Source organism: Hyperoodon ampullatus (assembly GCF_949752795.1).
Source record: "Hyperoodon ampullatus genome assembly, chromosome: 6".
Taxonomy (NCBI): domain Eukaryota; kingdom Metazoa; phylum Chordata; class Mammalia; order Artiodactyla; family Ziphiidae; genus Hyperoodon; species Hyperoodon ampullatus.
Window position 1 is genome coordinate 105,334,879 of NC_136919.1, and position 16,447 is coordinate 105,351,325.

The 16,447-nt window shown below is 41.4% G+C and overlaps 1 protein-coding gene across 1 annotated transcript in view; it reads left to right on the top strand.

Annotated features, from left to right (window-relative positions):
- FAM120A (family with sequence similarity 120 member A) overlaps positions 1 to 16,447 on the top strand; it is a gene marked incomplete at its 5' end in the record, with an annotated part of 104,777 nt that overhangs the window by 22,409 nt on the left and 65,921 nt on the right. The window contains one exon of the mRNA XM_079706769.1: positions 2,425 to 2,507. Within this exon, the coding sequence (XP_079562895.1) occupies positions 2,425 to 2,507 (83 nt within the window). The remainder of the gene's footprint in view (positions 1 to 2,424; positions 2,508 to 16,447) is intronic.

Consider the following 16,447-nt stretch of genomic DNA (forward strand, 5'->3'; position numbering starts at 1 on the left):
GTTTAAGAGGGGGATTATATTGTGGGTTATTTGTAGAAATTCCTAATTATCAGATTTTTTATAAACATTCCAAAAAAGTTTTATACAACTAGAAATTATAGTGAGACAGCCATAATTTTTCATACATTATTTGGTGATAACATTTCAAATTGTATAACTACAAATCAATCAAAAAATTTCTGATTTTACAAGCTGTCTTTATTTGGATCTAATCTCAAATACATGTCTTTAAGTTAGTACTTGGCTATTTTCTGTCCATTTTCTTAGTGAACTCTTGTGACTTGGGATTTGGAGGATTAAAACCTAATTTCTAAATATATGTAGTACTTTCATATTTTCAGACATTAAAATATAAAACGATATTTCCTCAAATGTTAAAAAGTGATGGAGTAGATGGGCACATTATGAAAAGTTTCATATTTACTTAAATGTTACCACAATTGACTTTAAATGAATGGGAAAATTGTATGCTTTTAGAATATGGATGCCTTAACTAATTTGGGAAGGGTATTTGTTTATCTTATTTAAGGAAACATTGAATAAATTTCTTGGGAGATAATGCCAACTAATACTTTTCTAGCTAACTTATTTTGTGAACTAGTAAAAGAAATGAAAAACAATAGTAACATTGTGAATAATTTAGTAATAAATTAAGGCTTGGAATTTCTTCAGAAAATTTAGGCAAGTTATAGATAAACGCTTAATTGGGTGAACATTTTTAGTTTAGATTTTGTGTAAAAGTTTCAACGTCCTCAAATAAGAAAGATTATTTTCCCTTTTTTTAATAGAAAGTATAATTTCTCCTTTTTGTAGTAGAAAGTATAGCTATATAAGATGTTCTATTTTAGAAAAGTTGAGTGAAATACTCATTTAAGTATTTGACCCAAGTTTTAACAGACTATTCTTTTTTTTTTTACATCTTTATTGGAGTATAATTGCTTTACAATGTCGTGTTAGTTTCTGCTTTATAACAAAGTGAATCAGCTAAACATATACATATATCCCTATATCTCCTCCCTCTTGCGTCTCCCTCCCTCCCACCCTCCCTATCCCACCCCTCTAGGTGGTCATAAAGCACTGAGCTGATCTCTCTGTGCTACGTGGCTGCTTCCCACTAGCTATCTGTTTTACATTTGGCAGTGTATATATGTCCATGCCACTCTCTCACTTCGTCCCAGCTTACCCTTCCCCCCTCCCCGTGTCCTCAAGTCCATTCTTTACATCTGTGTCTTTATTCCTGTCCTGCCCCTAAGTTCTTCATAACCTTTTTTTTTTTTTTAGATTCCATATATATGTGTTAGCATATGCTATTTAACAGACTATTCTTGATGTTGGAATTGGCTTAATATCTTTTCAGATAGAAGCTTCAAAAACAAATCTCAGATACTTAATACTTACTTCACAGTAAAGTTCTATACATTCCATGAGCCGAGGAAAGCAGTACAAAACTCGGTAACTGGACAATTAGGACTTAACTTTGCTCTTCTGGACATAATGACAGTTTGGTACATCTGTATCATGTATTTGTGTGTTCAGAGTATTATGATTAGCAATACTGCAAATGAACTCACCTTGTTTTGTTTTCTGTTAGCAGCTGATTAATGAATCTGCGTAGTGTGGAGGTGACTAAATCATAATATAAAAATGACAGAATTATTTAGGAAATTACTGCTTTTAAATTGTATCAAGACCACTAACAAACCAAAGATGTTAGTATATCAGGCATCCAAGCACTACACTGAAGGGAGAATGTTCCCTGCAAAATGTAGTTTCTCAGCTGAATACAGTTCTTATTTGTGAAACAGCCCTGGTGATAGTGCATAGAGCTGATTAGCACTTCTTGATGGCACTTGTTGTAGTCTGTGCTTTGTACATCTATTTGTGGGTGGTGCTGGAAATTATGGGAGGAGGGTGTTGATCCGTGTCACAGGCAGCAAACATTGTCACTTAACCTTCCTTAGATTTTATAACTATAGATTCTGCCTCTGCTGTTGAACCTACTTCACAGAATGCAGTTTCACAGAACCATAGTCTCTCATAAACAAATGAAAAGTTGTTTCAAATTGACATTTGGCATCTGGCATTATCAGACTGACCTTAATACTGTGCTGGGAAATTACTTAGGTTTTTATGCAGTTTATTCAGTTTGAATGCTGTTGAGCCTCTACTGGAAATTCACGTTGTACTTGAGGCAGCTGCAAGAAGTCTGCCTGCTGTATGTTGCTTTGTATTAAAAGATGAAGAAATATTCTCAATTTCTGTGTGGAAGTTTTATGTGGTGTATCAAATGAGGTGGTCCTAAGAAGTCATATTGCAAAGTCTGAAACTAACAAAGATAATCTACAAATTATAACATGCAATGATATTGTTTCCCCTGTGTCACTCATGATGATGGCTTTTATGGTATCCCTGTTTGTATTCCAGGAAATCACATTCTACCTGATGAAGATCTGGCTTCCTTTCATTGGAGTTTACTTGGTCCAGAACATCCACTAGCCTCACTTAAGGTACATATTCATTTCATTTCCAACATTTGTTGATTTTGCTATTACTTTCATAATATAAATAATGTTTCTTTATTGTAGAAGGAAATATAGCACAAAATTAGCAATATCCTGCTTCTCCCTAACTCCAGACTCTGTGTTGCCTTAAAAAACAAACAACCTGTCTTATCTTGTTCCCAGCACCTATATTTTAGGGAAATATATAAATGTCCTTAAAAATTCCCTTAAAGGAATTCTTCATGCCATATACGTAGATAGGTGGAAATTTTTTAGCTAAAGTTTTTATGTATTAATTTTCTTACCTACAAATATTAATTTTTTTCAATAGATAATATCATCTTCTGTTACTCAGATCAACATCTTAGCATAGTTTGATAAATTTCATAATTTTCTTACTAATTTTTCAATATTATAAAAATCTATTTACAGTTTTAATGGTTTTTGAATGATGGAGGAGACCCAAGTTCATTAGAGAAGTGGTCTGTTTGTACTATTTTGTTAATATTTATTTTCTTATTTTTCTCCCCTTCCTATTTGTGAAAGTAATGAACATCCAAGAAGACTCTCTTAACTTTGATTTTCTAGAGTGGGAAGGTTTACGGTTTGATGTGTACATAGTAGTGAAATTGGTATGAGCCACTAGGGAACTTGGAGTTGTACCTGTGAGTGGCTTCCTGTGATTTTCCATATTCCCTTTGCTGGGTAAAGTGGCTCTGGTGTTCTCTGCTATTTAGTGTTGTGGTCATAGCTGCCACTTGTTAGGTAGGGAGCTGGGAAGTCGGGACCTACACTGGCTGGCAGCCTGGGCCTCAGTTCCTCATAGTAATAAGGAGGTTGCATGGAACGGTTTCTGAATGCACTTTTTCCTGTTGTCAGAATTGCCCTCCAAATTGGAGCTTTTGTGTTTTAGCTTACAGTGAGCTTTTGTGATACTTGCAAGTTCAAGCGGCATTCCTTTCCTGCCTCTTTCATCTTGTTTCTTGCTGCCTAGAGTCTCCTTTCTTTTCCATTTCTTGTTGATGGGTCCTGATGTTTTCCTTTTTATCCTAATAGTTCTTTGTATGGGGCTTTTCAACTTCTGTTCAAAAGTCAGTTTTTCTCCTCTTGTTAGAAATTACTTGTTTTCTTTTGCTTTTTTGTCCTTGAAGGGGAACGGCTTTCTATTTGCTATTGGCCGGAGTGTTCTTCATGTGTGTTTTCATTTACAGAGTGCTACAATTTGTAATCTTGATTCCAAGCTCCTGGTGATACCATTATTGAATTGCAGAATGGGAAAAGTATAGTCTGAAATCAGGTGGACTCAGAAGTATTGTGCTCATTAAGTTCATTAAGCAGTATGCTTTTATAAGTTGAGACAGAATGAAGGCCTGTTTTTAAGAAGGTTTGTAGAGTTTTGAGTAGCAGGGGTGAGAGGCTCCCAGGATCCCAGACCATATACATATATCTAAATTGAGCTTGCCTTGTTTCATGTGTCAGAGGTTAGAAGTGAGGAGCTGTTTGAAGAATTACTGGAAAACCAACTCAAACTATCGATAGGTTACAAACATCATTATCATGTATTTTTCCTAATAGTTTGTTAAGAAAAATAGTAAGTATGTAAAAAGTTGAAATAGAAAATGTCTATCCGTATATCCACCATCTTGGTTAAACAGTTTTTAACAGTTTCTTCTGAAGTATATTTGTATCTGTGTGTTTTTTTTTAACTCAGCTATTTGGAAGTAAGTTGCAGATATCATAACACTTCACCTGTGAAAACTGTGGTTTATATCACCACCACCTAAAAATAAGGATAATCTCTTAATTATATTATTATTATCACATTAACTAAATTAGCAGTAATTCCCTAATGTCATTTAATATTAAGTCCATGTTCACATTTTTCTATTGTTCTCTGAAAGTTGTTTATAGGATTGTTTGTTGGTTTTTATTTTAAAGCAAATCAGATTTTTTTTTGCATTATCATCATGTGTATTTTAAATATTAGCTGGGTGTTTTTATGGCATAGTGAAGCAGTCCAAAATAATTTTTCAGTGACTTGATAAGTTGTAGGATTTTTAAAGTCACATTCTGAAAAGCAAAGCATGTCCAGCTTTGAGTTCAAAAATTGCATAACTTTTATGTTTTGACTTTTTATACATAGTTTTCTGTGTGTAGTATCATTTTAATCATTTTAACAAAGACTGTGGGATATTGAATGTGTTTTTTTCTCATGAACATTACTACTGTATAGAATTATCTGTATCCCATCTGCTTTTTTAGTCTCTTCTTTTTCACAGTAATAAAACTAACTACATCTTTTGAAAATTTGGTTAGTTGTTGCTTATGAAACTTTCTTATGATTTTTGTTTGTTCCTTTTTAACACAGTATGTTGTATACACCGCTTTGAAGGATATCTGATTTTGCATCCCCAAGTTCAAGCATTCCTTTTATCATCCTTTATTTTGCCAGTGTTTCACCCAAGTCATATCTACTAGTTTATTGTTCACAGAGGGTTGGTGTTATATGAACTTATTATCTAATAAATTCAAATCACCCCTTAACATGTAATACCATAATCTTAGCCCTGTCAACATTTCAACCATTGTATTCATTTTAATGGTTTTTGTGTTCCTAAACTGCATATTCAGTTTCATGTATTTCAAGTTTTTATCCCCAGCAGTCATTCATGACCCCCCCAAGTACTTCCGGCCCCAGAGTCCCTTCACCATTTCCTTCATATTGGACAGGCTACTTTGCAAGTTTTATGCTCGCCTTTCCTCTCCCCAGACCTCCCACAAGTGTTGTTCTCCTGTATAGCTATTCAGGTTCTGTTTTGGTCTCTCTATACCAACACCCCAATTGTGGCAAGCAGGCAGTGTGCCCCTCCCCTGGCACACTGCCTCCCCCCCGCCACTCCCCCCAGGCCTAGCTCTGCCCATCAGCCCCGGACCAGGCAGGTGCTGGTTCCTCTTGAACTCCTTCTCCCTCTGTGTGTCCAATTAAATTAAAATACGTCCTTGAAAGCTCCCTTGCTTGCTTCTGCCTGTTCTCAAAGATCTAAGTCCTAGCTCTCGTACATCTCTCTTTCTGATTTAAATAGTCTTCAGTGTTTATTTATATAACCCTACCTTCAGGTTCACTTATTTTTAGTCACCTTCCGTTTTTGTTTTTGTTTTTTTTTGGCTGCGTCGGGTCTTTGTTGCTGCACACGGGCTTTCTCTAGTTGCGGTGAGTGGGGGCTACTCTTCCGTTGTAGTGCGTGGGCTTCTCATTGCAGTGGCTTCTCTTGTTGTGGAGCACGGGCTCTAGGCACGTGAGCTTCAGTAGTTGTGGCGCACGGGCTCAGTAGTTGTGGTGCATGGGCTTAGTTGCTCTGCGGCATGTGGGATCTTCCCGGACCAGGCATCGAACCCATGTGCCCTGCATTGGCAGGCAGATTCTTAACCACTGTGCCACCAGGGAAGTCCCAAGTCACCTTCCTTTACCAGCATTATCTTTTCCCTGAGGCAGCTGTATACCAGGGCATTCTGTCAGGTCAGGTTAGGAACGTTTTGTTTTAAATTTACCTAGAGTTTTACCAAACGTTATCTCTAACTTTGTATTTTTTACACGCCACCAGAAGTCACTGAGTAATCCTTTTTACCAATATCTTTAGGGACAGGATGTGGCAGTTGACCCCGGGGAGGAGGGAGTCTGGTTCTGGGTGAGTAGCATGTTAGGGTCCCTAGAAACGGGGAGGTGGACAGAAGAGCCTTCTGTGTCTCACCATGCAGTCCATGCAACCCCAGCATTCCCAAGGTCAGGACACATGGCAAGGCTCGCAGTGGGCCCTCAGGATGAAGCCTGGACTCAAAGGATCTCCTCTCTCTTGGCTTCCCTGAAGGGGAAGCGGGTAGCAGCTGCACCTGCTGTGATCAGTGTCCAGCCAACCAGTGATCTTCATCTCCACCATGTGTGTCCCCTGTCTGGGTTTAACACTGGAGCCAGCTGCCAGAGAGAAGAGCAGCATGATTTCAGGCATTTTGAGTTTTATGGTATATCTAATGTACCGTGCAACCTTACTAGAGTGAGATTGATGATCAGACTTTCTGGGATCCTTTTTGAAAGGAAGTTGAGTATAAATTGTGCATGAATAGAAAGATGGGCTTCAATTATTCTGAGTTCCACCTTTTAAGGCAGGGGTCCCCAATCCCTGGGCCACGGACCGGTCTGTGGCCTGTTAGGAGCCGGGCCACACAGCAGGAGATGAGCGGCAGGCGAGCGAGTGAAGCTTCAACTGTATTTACAGCCGCTCCCCATCACTCACATTACCACCTCAGCTCCTCGTCATATCAGGTCAGCTGCGGCATTAGATTCTCTTAGGAGCGCGAACCCTACTGTGAACTGCGCATGCTAGGGATCTAGGTTGTGTGCTCCTTATTTGCAGGAAAACAAGCTCAGGGCTCCCACCGATTGTGCATTATGGTGAGTTGTATAATTATTTCATTATATAAATGTAATAATAACAGAAATAAAGTGCACAATAACAGCAATGCACTTGAATCATCCTGAAACCATCCCCCTCCCCATCCATGGAAAAATTGTCTTCCAGGAAACCGGTCCCTGGTGCCGAAAAGGTTGGGGACTGCTGTTTCAAGGCATTGCAAGAGGTGGCACTTTGGGCACTTAAGACCTTCCAAAGAAGGAATTCCTGCTTGCATGTTAGTGTTAATTGGAGTTAACTCAATATATTCCTTTCTCAAAAAGTCATCCTGTAGTTTCATAAGAGCTAAGAAGTACTTCCTAAAATCTAAAGACTTTTCGGGCTCTAGAGAAAATAACGTTAGGGGCCTGGAAGGTTGAAAAATTCAACCATTATGCATTGTGGAAGTGAGAGCTATTTATAATTGCACTCCTGGAAGAGAACCACTTTTAACAGATGGATATTTGGTACTCCAGAATTGTTTTAAAATGTATATCCTACTAATATTATTATTATAATGTCATCATCATCATGCATTCAGTGAGCTGCACATTCTTTTTTTTTTTTTTTTTTTTTTTTTGCAATATGCGGGCCTCTCACTGTTGTGGCCACTCCCGTTGCAGAGCACAGGCTCCGGATGCGCAGGCTCAGCGGCCATGGCTCACGGGCCCAGCCGCTCCGCGGCATGTGGGATCTTCCCAGACCGGGGCACGAACCCGTATCCCCTGCATCGGCAGGCGGACTCTCAACCACTGCGCCACCAGGGAAGCCCCGAGCTGCACATTCTTAACAGTCTGGAATTTCAGTGCACAGATTCACGGTACTGGCCTTTAAGCTTTTAGGTCATGGAAACTTGCTTTTAGTAAGAAGTCTTATTCTTTGCTCATTTAAAATTTATATATGGAATCCTTAAATGGAAAATAAAAGACTGAACTCAAAAGATTTTTGCTTGTTTATACCTTCCCATCAGAGCTTCCTTCCCTGTCCCCAGTTGGTTTTAAAGTGAAGGTGGGGGACTTCCCTGGCGGTCCAGTGGTTGAGACTTCGCCTTCCAATGCAGGGGGTGCGGGTTCAATCGCTGGTGGGAGAGCTAAGATCCTGCATGCCTCGGGGCCAAAACACCAAAACATAAAACAGAAGCAGTATTGTAACAAATTCAATAAAGACTTTAAAAAGGGTCCACATCAAAAATAAATAAATAAATAAATATTAAATAAATAAAGTGAAGATGGAAAGCTTGGCATTCTGAGGAATCTGCTGAAATCACTGGGACTCAAGGATAGCTTTTCTGTCTCTGTTTTACAGATGGTGGGTGGATCACAGGTCACTTTGCTGGAAAGGAGGGACAGAGTCATGGGAAGGGTTTGTGTTCCCTGGGTGTTACAGGATTGCTTTCAGTTTAGCTCCTTCCTCTTGAGGGACTGGGCCTGCCCTGGGCCTGCGGGCAGAATTCTTCCGAGTGAGATGAAATGCATGACCTGGCCAGAGGAGGGGAGATTCGTGGTCCAAATGCAATCTGAAAGATAGAGTGTTTATAGTGCCCGACTTCTGATCCCTGGGGTGGTGAGTGATAGGGTCAATGAAGCAAAAAGAAGCTTACTAGGGTATTTTTGCTTTCTCTGTTTCTTCTCATGACCTGGAATCTTCTAGTTTTATGTTAAATAAGTGGCATATTCTCAGTTTTAAAAATGTGTGCAGACACTTTCAAGCATATTTCCTCCCCTTTGGGTCCAGAATCTCTGCCTTGTTCATAAGTAGGCCTTCTCCATCACTCTGACTGGAAGAGGTCACTTGTTTTGGAAATGTGGCTCTTTTGGCAGTTTCCCGACCCTGTGTCTTGGGTGCGCACACATACACCCCTCACCTTGCCAGTGGTCTCTCTGCTCTGAGCACTCCTAGGCGGCTCAACCGGAGAGGTCGCTTTTCTTGAGACTAGCCCAATCTGGGTCCAGGAGGACATGTGACAGAATTGGGGTTTGCTGGTAGTTTACTTCCAAATTGCCATTCTTGGTCAGAATGTTTTTAAAATTTTCTTTTTATAACAGTTTTATTGAGATATAATGACATACCATAAAATCTACTCCTTTAAAGGATACAATTCAGTTGTTTTTAGCTTTCACAGAGTTTGTGCAACCATCATCACTGTCTAATTTTAAAATATTTTCATCACCTCAAAAGGAAACCCAGTATCTTATCTGTTAACAGTCACTCCCCATTTCTCCCCCTCCTCCACCCTCTGGCAACCACTAAGCTACTTTTTCCTCTGAGGATTTGCCTCTTCTGGACATTTCATATAAGTGGAATTATATGACCTCTTGTGTCTGGCTTCTTTCATTGAGCATAATGTTTTTTCAAGGTTCATCCACACTGTAGCATGTATCAGCACTTCATTTTTTCTTTTTACGGCCAAATAATAGTCTGTCATGTGGGTATACCTACCATGTTTAATCCATTCATCAGTCAGTGGACATTCAGGTTGTTCAGCCACATTTTGGCTTTGTAATGCTGCTGTGAATATTCAAGTACAAGTGTTTGTGTAGACATGTTTTCATTTCTCTCAGGTGTATACCTAGGACTGGAATTGCTGGTCATATGGTAATTCTGTGCCTAACATTTTGAGGAACTCCCAGACTGTTTTCCACAGTAGCTATACTGTTTACACTCTTACCAGCTACGTGTGAGGTTTCTGACTTTTCTGCAACCTCACCAACACTTGTTATTGTCTGTTGTTTTATTTTTAGCTGTTGCAGTGGGTGTGATGTGGTTTTGATTTGCATTTCTCTGATGACTAATGATGTTGAGCACCTTTTCCTGTGCTCACTGGCCATTTGTTTACCTTTTTTGGATAAATGTCTATTCATATCTTTTGTCCATTTTTAAATTTTTTATTAATGAGTTGTAAGAGTTTTTTAAAAAATATACTCTGTATACAAGTCTCTTATCAGATACATAATTTGAAAACACTTTCTCCCATTCTGTGGGTTGTCGTTTTACTTTCATGATGGTGTTCTTTAATAACTCTTCTGAGACTCAGGCAAGGTCAGCGTACTGGAGATTACCCACAGACAACTTGGCTGCATATTGTCTCCAGTAAAATAGTGTCTACTATACTGCAGTCTTCTAGGCCCAGAGTCATACACTGGGTCTTCTCCCAGAAGAGCTCCATTTCCTGTCGTACACTTTAATATCCCTTCTCCCTTTTGTCTCCACTGCTTCTATCTTTAGTATTCTCATAAGCTGACACTTGGCTCTTTTGCCCGTCCTGGGGCCTTCTGCCCATTTATTTGTTCACTGTTTCTTTCTTCCCTAGCTGGCCTGGACCTCTTGGTGGGTCATCTTGAACTGGTTGTACCATCACCATTCTCTTGCTCCTTCTTCCATCTCACCTGTCCAGCAGACCCCTCCACCCTAGATAGGTACTATCTAGAGAAGATTTGAGAACCACACAGCTAATGGATGCCACTGCAAACTTATGGTCTAAGTTAAAAAAGGATCTAAATAAATGAAGAAATATACGTGTTTATGGCTCAAAAGACTGTTATAGACTTACTGCATCCCAATCAAAATCCAAGCAAGCTTTTTTTTTTTTTTTGCTGTACACGGGCCTCTCCCGTTGCGGAGCACAGGCTCCGGACGCGCAGGCCCAGCGGCCATGGCTCATGGGCCCAGCTGCTCCGCGGCATGTGGGATCTTCCCGGACTGGGGCACGAACCCGTGTCCCCTGCATCAGCAGGCAGACTCTCAACCACTGTGCCACCGGGGAAGCCCCAAGCAAGCTTTTTTTTAAGTAGAAATTGAAAAACTGATTTTAAAATTCATGTGTAATTGCAAAGGACCTAGAATAGCATCAGAGATGTTGAAAAGGAAGAACAAAGTGAAAGGACTTAGTATTAGACTCACTTTAAAGCTATAATAATCAACTCAGTGTGGTACTGACATAAGGGTAGTCGAACAGGTCAGTGGAGCAGAACAGAGTCCAGAAATAGACCTATATATATATTTAATTATTTTCACCAGAAGTCCCTAAGTAACTAAATGGGGAAGGGTTAGTTTTTACAATAGCTGGATATCCATATGCAAAAATTAAAAGAATATAAAAATTATTCTAGAAGAAAATATGAGAGGATCTTTATGACCTTGAGTTAGTCAAAGATTTCTTAGTTAAGAAAATGAAAAGCAAGCAACAACAGAGGGAGAGGAGCTATTTGCAGAATATTATCTCTGGTAAAGGACTTGTATCCAGAATATGTAAAGAACAACACAATTAAGAAGATACACAACGCAACAACCAAAAAAGATGGGTGAAATTTTGAACAGACGTTTTACAGAATATTCAGTAAGCACACAAAGAGATGCTCCATGGAATTAGGGAATGCAAATTAAAGCCATCATGAGCTGCACTACCTGACCACTGGAATGGGCCAGATGAAGGAGACAGATGATGCCAAGTGTCAGTGCGTGTCAGCACCCATAGCTCTGAGATGTGGCTCTTGGGAAGCAGAATCCAGAATGGTCACTTTGAAAACAGTCTGGTAGTTTCTTACAAAGTTAAACATATACCTACCACATAACCCAGCAATCCCGCTGCTAGACATTTACTCGCGAGAAATGAAATCCTATGTTCACAAAAATAATTGAACCTGAGTGTCCTGGCAGCTTTATCCATTGTAGTCTCGAACACACCAAGCAGTAGTCAGCTGGTGAATGGATGAATACATTGTGGGACAGTCATACAATGACATGCTGATAGCAGTGAAAGGAACCAACTACTTTCTTATAATACGTATGAATCCTAAAAGCATTATCTTAAGTGAAAAGTCAAACACCAAAGAAATATATATGATTGCTTTTATGTAAAACCCTGGAAAAGGCAAAAGTATGGTGACAGAAAGCAGGTTAGTGGTTGCCTAGGGCTCTGATGGGAAGGGGCACAGGGAACTATTTGCGGTGATAGAAACATTATACTTCATAATTTTGGCGGTGGCTACACTAATGTATGCATTTTATCAGAGCTCAGTGAATTACGTGCTTAAAATTGATGAATTTTACTTTAAAATATCTCAGTAAAACTGATTTTTAAAATTATCGTCTCCAACTTCAACCAAACTATCAGCGTCAGCCGTTAATCCTTTTATTCTCCTTAATATTTATCTTAAACATTCATCATCTCTTCAGACCTCTCTTCAGTTTCACACTTTCTCTTACAGAGAGGTCCTTTATCCGAGGATGGTGAGAGTCCTCAGCTTCGCGTTCCCCTGTTTTCATTCTTCTTCATCCAGGCCCATTTTACTTCCTGAGACGAGACTATCCTGACATTCTTGAGCTGTTGTCACTGAGCACATCCAGGGAGCCCTGCGTTACTTCGTCCAATCAACTCCTTGCTCCTGTGTAGACGTCCCCCCTCTTTTGGTCGTTGGCCCTCAGTTTGTAAATGTGGTCTAGTCTCCCATATTCTCCTAACTGTCCTTTTCATCCTCGAATCTCCCGAAGGCAGCCTTCCATAATGTCCCCAACAGCTTAATCCACCCTCGCCGCCCCCTGCGCCCCTCCCCACCGATTTCTGGTGGACACAGTTGGGTCTTTGTTCAAGGCTGTGGATTTGACAAATGCTTTGTCAAATGATTTTCGGCCTCTCTGGAGCATTTGACACTGTCAGTCATCCTGCTCTCCTCACCCCGCTGGGAAATTCCTGCCTTGATTCCCAGACCCCAGCTTTGTTCTGTATTCCTTATTTCCACATCCTTTCCTTGTCTCTCGTGTGAGCTGGCTTCCTCTGGTTGCATGTGCATTCCCTAGGATCCGTCTCTGTACCTTGCTGTGATCCTCACACTTTTCTTTCTGGCACATCTCATCTGCCCTTAAGGTTTCAACTACTATGTTGATGACTCTCCAGTGTACTTCTCCCAAGAGACCCCTTCCCTGAACCACAGGGTGTATCCCACTGTCCACCAAGTCATCTCCACTTGGGCACTGCACCTGTGCACCAGATTTGATGTTTCTAACTTAGAAATGTCATCACCTTCTCTAAGTAGGTTTATCGTCCTGTATTTTGTTTCTCGCTAGTGATACCACTGTCCCTGCAGTCATCAGGTTAGAAATTGGGAATTATCTTTGATTCTTCTCCTCTCTGCATCTCACCTTTCCCAACTTGCTCATCCTATCCTTCTCGACCGCCTGTGTTATCGTTACTTAGGTTTACACAGGAGCTGCTAATGTTCCCTCCTTTGTTCCTCTGCCTTCATGCCCATCCTCCATGTGTCTGGAACTCAGGCCTGATTTCGTATGTCTCCTGTTGAAAATCTTTCTGTAGCTCCTTTCATCGACAACAGGGGTTTGGGTTTCACGGATCTGTTGGGGAAAACAAAAGTTGGGAGGGCTACTGTTGTGTTGCCAACTTTTAATTATTCTAAATAAGAATGTTAGAGGAAAAAGGAACTCGCCGTCTACCATCATTTCATAAAAAAGGACATTTAATGCTAAAAGAGGCATAATTTAGAGACGACTAGACCAGAGTGTGGTGGCCAGGTGTGCAGTCTGCAGGTCAGGCGGTGGCCCAGCTACTCACCTCGTTGGCTTATATGGGTGCCTGAATGAACTCCTCTGCCAAATGGGGAGTACATTTAAGAGTACACCTCACAACATTGTTTTGCGGATTAAATGAAGTGATGCATGCTGAGAGCAGCGTGTGGCATATAGTCTAGAAGAACTCAATCACAGGACAGTACAGCCCCAGCTGGATGCAGACACTTCTGCAGGAGGGAGCCCAGGCCTGCCCTGCTTTCCCTGTGAGCCTACTGGTGACCCTTGCTCATAAAACGTGATGGAATTTTTCTTTGTTGACACTTAATACTTTAAATACTTTAAATTCAAATCCATTAAATCCTTCGGTATATCTGCATAACAGTTTCCACCTGCAGAGCTCGCATTTAGCATTGTTTGTGATTAATTGCATTTTAGCATCCTTTTCACAGCTATATTTAGGCAAATGTATACAAGATATTGATACACGTCATAACTTCAAGAATCTCAAGGCATAGCCATAGCAGTTGTGGTGTTTAAATGTTTTCCTTACTCTTGACTCTTTTAGAAAATAGTAGTTCTCAGGATGTGTTCAGTGATTTAGCGGTTGGAGGACTTACTACAACAAACTGCCAGAGCCCCCTCCCACAGCTCTTTTCGTTGGTCTGGGGGCTCCAAGACGGCAGTGGGTGGGATCTCAGGGCCTGTACTTGGAGAACCACAGAGGATGCAGAAGCCTTTCTCCCTCCTCAGCTGGGCCATGGTTCCTCCAGGGTGTCCTCTGAGGGCCCTGCTGGAGTCTGGTCAGCATTTTTTCTCCAATAAGAATGTGAGCCTCTTGAAGTCAAGACACTGGGGAGCAGCTCCATATTCTTATTTTCTAGAATAATACCTTACCCACAAGTGAATGTTGATCAAATCAGATTTCTAGTTTTCCTCCTGAAAATTGCCAAGATTTGTAATCCTTTCACTTTGCTCTTTTCCAAATGGCAGTGAAGTGGATCAGGTTCTTCTGCTTCAGCAATGATATTATGTGAAACTTGTTTTTATAATCACTTGCATTTAAAGAGCAGCCAAGATACAGCTTGGGAGCAGTAGCACCAACAGTCTCAGAGGAAGATGTGGGTGCTCACCCTGAGTTGGATTTGGAAGGCTGGATTAGGAATGAAGCTGGGGGAACGAGGGGTGGTGGGGCGTGAGGGAGGAGTCCGGGCCATGGGAAATTATAAAGGACGCAGTTTCAGGGTGGTGGTCATGAGCCTCTCGGAAGGATTTAGGGGCCCTCTAATTATAGGATCTGCTCACTTCTAGGACTTCATAGCCTTAGTGTTGTAGGGAGTGGGGGTAGTGAAGACGAGGATATCCACAGGAACCAAAGTGACGGACTCTGTCATTTTCACTTGAGGTGGGATGGGACAGTGTGCGGCTGCCCAGTCGTCTGTGGTGTCCCGGTGTCAGGGTGCACACGCTGGGAGAGGCTGCCTGCACTACCACATTAGCTCCCAACCGCCGGAGGAAAGCCCTTTTCATATTTTGGACATTAATGTACCCAGTAAATTCTGTTCTAACCATGTTAATTGTCATTTGTTCTCTATATAAATTCCTTCTACAGTGGCCAGCCTTTCCAGTACTGTGTGCAACATAATGAGGTAACCCTAGGCTTTCAGACTGCCAGGGGGCATTCTTTGGGCAACTAGTCTCAAACTGTAGTTAGAGACAGAAAGTCGAGGCCCAGAGAGGGGGTTGTCCAAGGGCCTGGAGCCCACTGGCCATTGCAGACTCTCTTCAGGCAAGGCTGTCCCCTTCCCTGTGGAATGTGCTCACCAAGGGGGAAATGCCGATGGTAGGACAGCTCAGGGTTTCTGTCCTGACTTCTCATTCCTGGGGCTGCCACCAGCTGGCCCCCTTCCCTGTCCTGACTGTGGGACTATTAAACACCCCAAAAGGCGGAGAGCGGACAGAACTTCCATTTCTCCCAGACTGGCTGGAACGCACTGTTCCAGGGACCTCTTCTTCATGGAGCGCGTGTGTGTCAGTAGTTTTTCATTCTGCAGAGGGGGAGTTGGGTTTCTAGGAATGTGCTTGTGGTCTGCAGCCTCAGACATTTCGCTAGTTCCCTGGAGTTCATTGTGACGGGATTTACCTTCACCAGACACTGACCAGAGCAAGGAGATAAAGAATTTCCCTAGGAGACAGAGCAGCTAACATTTTCAAACATAGAAAACATTATTTCAAAAGAAAACCATTGCTTGGGACTTGCCTGGTGGTCCAGTGGTTAAGAGTCTGCGCTTCCACTGCAGGGGGTGCGGGTTTGATCCCTGGTCGGGGAACTAAGATCCTGCGTGCTGTGCGGCACAGCCAAAAAAAAAAAAAAACAAAACAAGAAAACAACATTGCATTTCTAAAGAGAAATTGAATATACTCATGTGCATCTGAAACTTTGCATGATGATACCCTAATAGTATAAATACCTATTTTTCCAGAAGTTCTTCCATTCTATTTGTTAATTTTTTGTGTTTTTTCTTTCCTTTTTTATTTATTTATGTTTGGTGTCTTAAAACAGCAAATAATATCTTACAGTTCTAGAGGTCACAACCAAAGTGGGTCTCACTGGGCTAAAATCAAGGTATCAGCAGGGCCAGGGAGAATGTTTCTTCTGGAGGCTCCAGGGAGAGTTTCCTGCCTTTTCCAGCTTCTGTAGGTGCTGCATTCCATGGCTCATGGCCCTTCCTCCATCATCAAAGCTGGCAATGGCCGATGGAGTCCTGCTCTACCTCATGTGTGAAGCCTGCTCCTCTGCGTTCCTTTCTACATTAGAGGGTCCTGTGATGACATTGGGCCCATCTGAATAATCCAGGGTAACAGGCTTGGCCTGAGGTTAGCGGACAGCCAACCTACCCGCTCCTGCCATGTAACGTACCACATTCATAGGTGTGGTGGGCAGGAGTACACAGCTCTGGAAACACAAAGCCTTTAGATGTT